This window comes from Takifugu rubripes, chromosome 14 (genome assembly GCF_901000725.2).
Source record: "Takifugu rubripes chromosome 14, fTakRub1.2, whole genome shotgun sequence".
In the NCBI taxonomy this organism is placed as follows: Eukaryota; Metazoa; Chordata; class Actinopteri; order Tetraodontiformes; family Tetraodontidae; genus Takifugu; species Takifugu rubripes.
In genome coordinates, this window is record NC_042298.1 from 2,283,757 (window position 1) to 2,294,318 (window position 10,562).

A 10,562-nucleotide genomic window follows, 5' to 3' on the forward strand; every position below is an offset into this window, starting at 1 on the left:
GAAAAAAACCTTCTAGTTTACATTTCTGAACATTTGGTGTCAAGTGAATTGATTTTAAGCCCAAATTCTCCATCTGCATCAGACCTGGCTCCCTCACCTTTGACCCCTACATGCCTGATGTGCACCCACCTTGAAAATACAGCTACAATACAGCTACTCAGACCGGAAGAGCTGCAGTAGGACTTCATTTCCTGCTGCACATTCCTGTTTCATGTCCTGATGACTCGTCTGTAATAACCATGGTCCAGCTAGAGAAGAATACTGCCGCATGAGTTTGTACAAGGCTTCCTGAATGGTTAAGATTCCCTGAAATTCAGAACCTTTAACACGGCTACTGTACAGGACAGCATACGACAGATGGGGGACTTCCTCGTGCAACCACACCTCGACCTTGGACCTTCCTGCTCTCGGTTCCTCGGAAGCAGCAGTCGTGTTCTCCAAAAGACAAATAAAGGAAGAAATGAAACTACAAACTGATGGAAGAAAAGAAACCAAACAGGCGGAGAGGGAGAAAACAGACAGGGAGCAGAGATGAGGGGTTCGATATGTGGACACAAAGCCGAAGCAGCTGAGCAAACATGGCAGAGGGAGTAGTCCTCCAGTTGGGGATGTTGTGGCAGAGATTTGGGTTTGGCGTACAGTGAGCGAGCGCAAGGCCCCGGGGCGGTTGCTCGAATCCTGCAGGGTCAACTCTCCCAACTGGGCCATGAGAGTGCTTCTCTCTGATGCTGCTCATATCCTGGACCACAGCAGTAAATAAACTCCCTCTTCACGGATCTTTCACCAGGTCGATGACGTCGCGCGGTCTGTTTTCCCAAAATGATGCCCGTAGGCAGATAATTACCTGTTTGAGCCTGTTTGTAGCTCAGCATATGTATTTGCAGACCCTGACCAGCCTCTCCTGATTGGCTGATACGTAGATAACCACTGATAGCCTGTGATGACCATCACAAATGTTGACTCTGTCAAAGGACAAGCTTACCTGGGCCAAAGCCCCGGGGGTAGAGTTCACGAGCCCAATCAATGGAATATTAATTAAAAATCATTCTATTGTAGAACTGGCCAACAAAGACCAACCACAGAGAGGCAGCAGCACTGTTAGATCCTCCCACTAACGTGAGACCACTGAAGGCCCAAGTTCAAGACAACAGTGTGTGATAATAAACAAAAAGGAGCGCAAGAATGCAGTAAATATCCAAACTCAGCTTTTCTGACAGGCTAATATTCAGACGTCTTTAAACCTGTTTCTGGGGCCATTCAGAATGATCTGGTTGTAGTGTCCAAACACGCATGTTGCATTAATTAAACACATTGATTAAAAAAAGAAGATCATACAGGACAAATCGTCCTCCAAAGCCATAAGGATGTGAAGGTGAAACTCTTTTTGGTTGGGGGCAAGAGGGCAAGGGTTCAAAGGTCAACCCACACAAGATGAGGTGCAAATATCTGCGCTCTTTTGCTTTAAGTTTAGCTCAGTATAGCTGCTAATCTGTCATCAGGTATTCTCTGTACAGATTCCTGTGCAGAACTCCCAACCATCAATGCTTCTCACCTACTAAACACCACGTGCACAATTCAGACAACACACAGCAGCATTCCGCACCAGGAACAGGTCTAACCATTAATAACTGTCCCTTGTGGTTTCCACACCTGTAAAATCAGAACACTTGTGTTTACCTGAGTTGTTATAGCTGAGTGCTTCTTAAAGGAGCCACTAAAGAGAAGCATGATCATGTGACAGAAAACTAATGTCAGTGGTTCTGTCCGCAGCCCGTCCCCCTCGGTTGTTTCTCCTGATCCGGGGTGGGAATGGTTGATGCAGATGTGCGACTACATTTAAAAGGTGATGAGAGGCACCATAGTATTAAAGACCGCTATCTAATATGACATAAAACCTTAAATCCTCCAGTCTGTTGTGTCAAATATCCATCTTTTTTGAGGATGATCAGCTTTGATTCCTGTTTTCCTAAATCCTCCAAATCAAGGAACTCCCTGTCGTGACCTCATCGTTATCCTTAACTCACTTTTCTGCTCTCCCTGAGTTTATTATTATATAACACACCACATAAGAAAGTCAAAGCTGGTACAAACTTTGTGTTCACGGTGAGTCGTTTCAGGTTGGAAAGCTAAAGTGGGAAACCGTGGACACGTTTAACAGAAACGTGCACGCTCAAACAGGGACGGCCGCTCCGTTCCCACTCACTCATAATGGCGTCCATTCAACAGTCTGCTGCTTACTGGTGGACTAAGAAAACATGTCCAATGTTGTTTTGCCATTTGGAAACATCAAGTCGGAGGGTTGTGCCACAGCCCAGAAGCTCAAAGCTGCGTGTCTTCACGTTTCGTTGGATGAGCATTTGCCATGTGCTGCATCCCTCATCGCGCTCAGCAGGAGCTCCGTGAATAGGCCTGTTGTTAAAGTTCTGCGCTCAGACGTTCGGTCACTGTAAAGCGCCCTGAAGGGGAGCTCTGCTTTTCTAAAAGCTTGCGAGGATTTTATCAGCAGCGGGGGTTTGGCAAAATACAAAGTGGAAATATTCCCGTAATGTGAAACATGCGGCTTATGAAGAGCAGCTCGTCTCGCCTTTCGGGTCAGCTGCAAATGTCATGTCTGGAATAATGGGCCGAGTAAATGAAAGACGTCTGAATGCGGGAAAATGAGCAGAAAGAGACAAACCCACCTTTTGATACAGTGGGTTAGCGTTACTCTGCATGTCAGACTGGCCGCTTTACATGCTGCCAATAAGAGAACCTGGTATGTTAATTAGCTGCAGATGTGACCTCTGACCCACGGCACCTGATAGGTGAGTCTCACGGCGCCTGTCCTCCATGGGAGTGTTTGCCACATGTCTTCATCAAATAGCTATAAAGCAGATGCTGCTCTGGCACCTCTGGGTGGATCCATCCACGTTGCCTCCACCTTAAAGATCTGCGGGCTTCCATAAAACTCCTAATTTGAGTTGTTGCCCCAATAGATGAGAAGGTGCTGTCCACAGGGGGACGGCCAGGTGGAGCACCCCCTCTCCCTGACTCCATGGGACAGAATGAAAAGTGTAAGGTGGGGAAGGAAACAATGAGTACCAATTACACCTATAAGTAATATTAAAATGTATTCATTCTGAATTTCGATTTAGGAAACTAGGGAGCAGGTTGAGAAAAGCCTTGTTCCGACTGACGCACACCGAAACTGCCCTGACCCAGTGTTCAACATCCTCCTCCTTCCCCACCTTCTCCACACCCCACACAAAAATAATTAAACTCAGCACCATCTGTGCAAACACGCTAGGCTAGTACTGTACTGAGCTTTCTCTGCCATTCATCCCATCTAAAAGGCTCTGTGTGTCCCCGGCTATGGAATATGACTCAGTGTAGCATAGGTGGGGGGAGAGGAATTTCACCACTGCATTTTATCCATACATGAGGAGCAGAGAAGATGAGAAATGAGAGGAGAGCTTGATTCATTTTGCAGGTTTATGAAGTTTGCAGGGTTTCTGTGTACCTCTTGGAAGCGCGTTTGTTTGCTTAAAGGCTTTATGTGCATTCACAGGCACTTTTTGGACACCCTAAATTGGTTCCAGGCCCATTCCTGGGTCATGTCCATCAGCTCAGCCGCAGTGCACAAACATGCTGCACACAGGAGGACTATTCTTGAGGGCCGCTGCTCCACCACTCACCACCACAGGACACACTGCAGCCATTTTGCCCTAAAACTATGGTTGGCCTAAAAGTATGGCTCGTGTGCATTTCTATATGTTAACCCTTTACTCTCTCCTAAACTCTCCTCGAGTCCAGCCTCTCAGATTCTTGTCTTTCCAGATATTTTTTTTCACAGGAAGTCGGCGATGCAGTGAATAATGTCAGAGCGCCATTGTTGACAGACTCTGAGCAGCTGAGGAAACCACAGGCTCACCACTAAAAAGGCCTCAAAGAGCCACACTGGTTAACAGGACTCTGCATATACGCTCAGACCGGCTGAATTGTCATACTTGGCTGCGCCTCGCGTCTGCCATTCCAGGAACAGGAATGTAAGGAGACGTTTGCCTGTTTGTTGGCAGGAACCCTCGCACAACAAACACATTTGAGTCGGCCGACCAAGATTCCTGCTGCGGCCGACTGTTGAGCCGGGAGGAGAATGTAAACAGATCTGTGTGGGATGACAGCTTCCTTCATTATTAAAAGATAAAGTTAGTATCCGAGGAATGCATTCCTTGGTCGCTGACTGACCAGGACATCCCCCAGGACAAGCGGGAATGCTGACCAGCTCGGCTGCTCTTGCAACCGCTGCGCGTCAGCCTCTATCTCGCTCCGTCACTGATAAGAACCGTCATTGTTCCACGTCTCCAGAAACACCCCTGACCGGCACTCCCTGCCAACCTCTGACCCCGCGTTAGTGGCGACCCCAGACCTACCCGGGGTTACAGGCTTCCCTCTGTACGCGGAAAATCTCTCCACCCTGAACAAGCCCCCTTGCTCCAGTACAGAATTAACTCTTTGTTTGATCTGTTGGGGGCTTTTTGGCCGTCTCACACACAACTTTCCACTCTCGCTGAGCCTGTACTGTAAAGAATCCTTGGCTAAAATTTATAACTCTCTTTGAAGCTTTGATTTCTCGTTATGTTCCCTCATTCTTTCCGTTCAGCCGTGACAACCGTTGACGCTACGCATGCGGACGTTTCTGATTTGTTTCTCTGCAACCAAATGTTCTCTCTCCTTTTGTTCTTTTCATGAATGACTTCTGCCCATCGCCCCGTTAGCGTGACATCATTCTATCTCTCCCTCTGCGTCCTCAGTGGCGTTGTCTCTCTCTCTTGCCCTCCGTGTGGGAGGATCTCAGCCTAGAATAACAGTAAGTGTTGTGGAGGTTGCGAGGCCACAGCAGCACAGAGAGCGAGGCTGTTGCAGGGGCCTGAGGCAGGGCCTCCTCTGGGCGTCCCGTTTTTCTTGGCCCGGCTCTCGAAGCCTAGCCGAAAACCCCTGTGGTCAGCTTGTGGGTGTGAAGACACACAGTCACAGTCCCGTCATCCCATGGACAGAAGTATGGCACGTCCAAATGGCTGAACAGGATATCATCAATAAAAGTGTAATATATCACAACGGCTGGTGGACTTTACAGCAGCTCCTATCAGAGAACGGAGGGTTGAACACATATTAACCAGTCAAGGCCTAAATATGCTGAGATCACTATTTAAGTGAGCAGCTTTGCAGAGATCAAGCCAGTAATAAAATATTTGCTTTACCTCGGAAACCATAATATCATTTGAGCTGCCGAATCTTGAAGCTAGATCAAATTTGACCAGCTTTGCTGCCTTATGTGCACACATTGTCTGCCAATGTAGCAGCAATCTAAACTATCTCTCTGGTTTCATAAGAAGCACCTGTGTTTGGAGACTTAACATTCCACATACTTATCTGACCAAAAAAGGTCTTTGAGCCCAGCACACATGTGCTGAATAAACTGTACTAGACCATGAAGGTACACATTTGCCACAAGGGTAATAATAACTCAGCCATTGGCCACTGAGCTAAAGGAATTGAAAGGTAGAGGGAAGGATGCAGAATTTGTCAGTGGGTGTTCCTGAGTGGTCCACTCAGCATTTGCCCCACAATATTAGATTTGCTGAGGTCATGTTTTTGCTATAATAATGTTTTTTATACAGAAGGAGGTCTCGGGGTAAACTGCTGTTGTCTACAGGCTTTAGTTTATAACCATCTTATAGGAATGGTGGTCATCGCCCACTGCAGTCATTCAGGCCAATAACAGATAAAACATTCAGGGTTGTTACCAGCACTAGATTAACTGGTCGAGTGGTTGATTCATCGCAGCGGAAAGATCAGTTAACTCACACACAGCCCTTAAATTCAAGGTGCCGAAACTGTGTTTTAACCGGGTTGGTGGTTCGCGTATGACCGCCACAGAAAAACAATAGTTTTAGGAAAATGAAATCCAGGAATGTAGGTGAAATTCCAGGTATGATGTCTCACACAGTCCATATGAACAGTCGCTCTCACTCCGTCCTGGTGGCACCGTTAGCTGCAAGGACGTAGTCCCATTGTCCATGTCTGCTGTCCACCTTCCTGTTCCCTCTCTTTCCCATCTCTCCCCCTCCCTCGCCCAAAGATGCAGGTTTTTATCATTATGATACCAGGATATTATTAGTCCAAGCTCTGTAGCAGGGGGCATTGATATCTATGTTTGTGTAGTGTTCTGTCCCCATTGGGCTGTTTTTAAAGGCTGTAGAACACAGCTCCTCTGAGGGGATTCACGTGTTGAAATGTTTAAACGGTGCCCGCCCCCTCCTTTTGTACAGATGGTTTTTCCACAGTAAAGCAGAGGAACAGAAGGATCTCCTGCTCAGGCCCCCCCTCCTTTCTCACAAAACACACTCGCAGCCCCACTCAATCCCCCACACACAGCAGAAACCAATCTGGACGATGCCCTGCACCCTACTCCTCATTCACCGTGTGTGTAAGAGCCGTATCCAATTGCACCTTGAACTTAATTGGCTCGGCGGTACAGTGCGCCGCTGTCAAAGATGACAAATCATTCTTTCACAGCCTTGAAAAATGGCTGCCCGCTGAATTGTTGGAGGACACGGGACATGACAACGAGTTAATCGTGTCCCGGCTTCTGTTTAGATTGTCTTGTAACTGTGAAGACCCTCATTGAGGGTGCTCTTTAGAGCCGGGCTGATTTGTTTGTCTCCGTCCTCTCTGGGGCCTGTGTGGGACCCAAATGTGAGGGCCTCATTCTCTGCTTTTCTCTTCAGCGAGACCCTATCAAGGCTTTCCAGGACTGCCACTATCCCTTCCTTCAGATCTCACGCTATAGATCAGCCCCACTGTCCCTTTAGATCAGGTCCCGTCCAAGAGGGAAAACAGCAGACAGATCAGATAAGACAGATAATTCACTGCTGAGCTCTGGGTTATTTTTAGGTGCTCAGATGTGACAGTGGTCGAGTGTGCACGGACATGCGTGTGTGTATGCGGGGAGAGAATTATGTTAGGGACACACACACATGCACAGTGTTCTGCTCAGCGTCAGCGGGAGAACAGCTGTGGACGCGAAGCAGCAGAGCAGCAGGTGAGCGCTGCAGCCTGCACCAAAGCCTCCTGAGCACCGCTGAGCAACGCTCCACATTTCCTGAGTGAAAAACACGGAGGGAGCCGGAGAGTTCACCACATTCTCAGTTTACTGCCTTACTGTTGGGTAATCACAGGACGCACAGGAGAAAGTTACACGTGGAGTAGACGCAGTCGTCCACATGTAGAGATGCCAAATCGTTCCAGTGATTTTGTGTCCCAGATACCTTGAATCTTTTCCATGCGCTATGACAGTGAGGACTGGGTGTGTTAAAGTACCTTCTGGGGACACAGAGGTTCTCTTCTATATAGTTTACAGTTCATTTTCAAGGAGTTCCATTCAAGCAGTCATCTTTGTCCTGGTAGTTTTCATCCCCTGAACCTTAAATGTCTGACTTCTATGGAATTAGGATCAAAACATTGTTGTTCTCCTTTTATAGTCTCAAAAGAGTCACATGTTGAATGATCTTAAGTGCCCGGGTTATTGTTGTCACACATGTCTTTACTGTAAGAAATTGACTGAAAGATCACAATCAATAAATCTCAGACGAAATGTCAATCAGATCCGATCAAAACTGAATCATTTGACTTTTAGTGTTCATTTAAAGTCAGCTGGCATAAATAACCACTGTCCCTGTTCTGTGGGTTCTATTCATCCCTTCAACAATGAGCTGATACTGTAATATGTACATATCAACAGTTAAGACATGACCTCATGCATCCTGTTTTTCTTCCAGCTAAACATTTCAGCACTCCCAGTAAAATATTCATCCGTACAGTCCGGTCTGTGTCACGTGACATCTGTGGAGCGTTGTTGCCACAGCTGTGAAAGTCATTTAGCCGCACGAGGACAGATTTGCCACACGTGTGCTGCTTTTGTGACTGTATTTCAGCCCCCCGTGACATATTTTTCATTGTCCCGTCCTCTCAGACTTGGCCGATAACTTGGTGATGGATGACTTCACCTTCCAGGAGCAGCTGCTGACTCCTCGCTTGGCCACGGCCGGGATCGGAGGCGCGTCCTCACCTGCTACTCAGCTGTGGCGGAGCTACCTTGTCCCGACACTCCCTGTGATGGTTTCTATTCTCCTGTTTTGTCGTCACTGACCAGAGAACCCACGTTACCGTCGCTCCCGCTGCAGTCAAACAATAAAATGACTGAAACACTTTTTTAAAGAAAATCATGATCGGTGTAAATTTAAATTGCTCTTAATGTCAAAAAAAAGTCTGTTCTTTCTAAAACCCCCAGTTGCTCTCTACTAAAGTGCGGCAGATGGAGCAATGACATTGTGTAAATAAGAAACCTGCCCTTTGATCACATCCCCATGATGTTTTTCAAACTTATGTGGCCTCTTTCTTCACCTTCTCTCTGCTGACTTTATGTAATAACAAGTACCCTCATAATTAGACAGCTTTGTTATGGGCCTACTCATGTGGAGCATGTTGGCAGGCAGACACAAAACAGGCTTGTTCAAAATGCCCCCACTGGCTGTCTGCAACAAGTCGATATCCTGCAGAACCGAGCTGGAAGAAGAAGAGGAAGCAACGTTCTGCTCCCTCCTCTCCTCGGAGCTTCTTGAATGATCTCCTGCCAGGGATGCACTTCAGCCTGAAAGTTGTTGGATCCTCCTCATCCCCCGGAGGCTGAGGCTGAACCTTTTAAATCTGCTGTACTCTAAAATGCTCTGTTATTACTTAAACCTCCCTGTTTGTCTCTTGTCTTTTATGTCTTGGTGGTAGCTAAATTATTTCAGGCAGACTCACGCTGATGTTGGCAGTGTTATTCTTCTTTTGTGACACTGATGTTTTGTTTGTTTTTTGTTCTACCAGCCCAACCATTTAAAAAATGACTTAAGGGCTGAGAGATTATAAGAGCTTGTCTCCAAATTAGCCTGCTAGCTGTAGAGATGTTAACGTGTTGATGCTATGTTTCCAAAAGTTTAGTTGAAATAATGTCACATTCCACCAAAAAAAAGTGTTGTTTGAATAGTTATAAACTTGCTGACCATGAAAACTTTGTCCAGCACTTAAATACAATTACAGTATGTGTAGAATTGTGTACAATTGGCAACATCATTCGAATGGCTTTCATAACCTTTCATTTTGGCCTTTGTATTCAGTACTTTTCTCCAGCTTTCTTTTTTAAATAAAATACAAACAACAACAAGCTTCAACCTCTCAAGGTTGGATTGTGGTTATAGGAAGAATATTTGGATGCCCATAAACGCCAGCATCAGTTACCTCACCATGCCTAATTTCTGCAGCAGCTCTCCTGCCAGCAGTCACATGGAGACAGAGTGGCAACCATGCTAACCATACTCTCATTAGACTACGTGGTGAGTTATATTTACTGACGGTGGAAACCAAAGAGAAGGAAGCGAGAGGATGTGCAGAGACCACAGAGAACGATAACTGCTGATTTGCAGGAGCCGGATTATCTCAGGCGTAATTTCAGAAAGCATAAAATCTTCTCCAGCCACAGAAACACTCGAGTTTCCTCATCACACGTCTGACATTCTGCTTCCTTTTTCTACTAAATGGTGACAACTGGTCAGAGTGTAAAATACATATTTCACAGTTTAGCGAGCTGATTTTAGCCCAGGTTGGAAGAAATGTAACACTACATGTGGCATCATGCATGATCCATCCATTTCTTAACAGGCTGCCTTATTTACAGGAGTAAATGAAGCATTTTAGAAGTGAGGAGTGCAAAGATAATAAGCAGAATATATATATAAATATAAAACAAGAATTACTTAAATGCAACAGACTCGAGCAGAGGTCAGGTATGTCTGGACTTGATTGATCTGGGCTGTGAAGGAGCAAAACTGTCATGATTTGGTTCCTGAACTTCCAGTTCTTTTTTCACACAAGAAGAATGAAAGCAACAGCAGCTCCTTTAATATTGTGACTGTCTAAAGGATACTGAAGACTCGGGTTTTCCTTCCAATCCAACATACCTCCCCGTCCCCTCTCGACAGTTTTTGTGGTTAACCCTCGAGCGAATTGAAGATTTGAGTCTGTTGGGCTTCACGCCTGACTGACCTGATCTGTGCCGCTGACTGGAGATTAATGTGCCTCGACTGGAAGATGGACAAAAACCGGTGGAAGCTGCAGGAGGCAGAAACAAAGGTCCTGCGGTCTATGGCAGCAGAGGGAGATTTAAATTCCACTCGTTATTCGGTATTAGTGAAATATAACGGACGCAGGGAGAATCGTGCACATCGCTTTAAATCATATCCTGTCATATCTTCTCAAGTAAAGGAGCAACCAAACTGAAGAAGAGGCAACAAAAAAAAGATCTAAGACTAGTAATGTGTTTACAGGAAGTCAGAGCGGGTCACAATTAAGTCGCACAAGTTCAGTTGTGGTCACATTAACGACGAGTGATGTACAGGTCTTATCAGCTCCAATTATCTTCAACAACAGGGATGTGGTTTTCTTCATGTATGTGATCACAACAGTCTGTACTGGTTTGCTGC

General features: G+C 46.1%; 1 protein-coding gene across 2 annotated transcripts in view; it reads left to right on the top strand.

The window, feature by feature from the left end:
- The window catches only part of gpc3 (glypican 3), a 66,659-nt gene extending 58,212 nt beyond the window's left edge, over positions 1-8,447 (top strand). Inside the window, exon 8 of one of the 2 annotated variants that reach the window (XR_003890795.1) lies at positions 83-8,005. Coding sequence is in view for 1 of the 2 variants with exons in the window: in XM_003970124.3 (XP_003970173.1) it covers positions 8,012-8,187 (176 nt within the window). In the remaining variant the exon portion in view is untranslated. The other variant, XM_003970124.3, reaches the window with a different exon arrangement.
- The last annotated feature ends 2,115 nt before the right edge of the window (positions 8,448-10,562 follow it).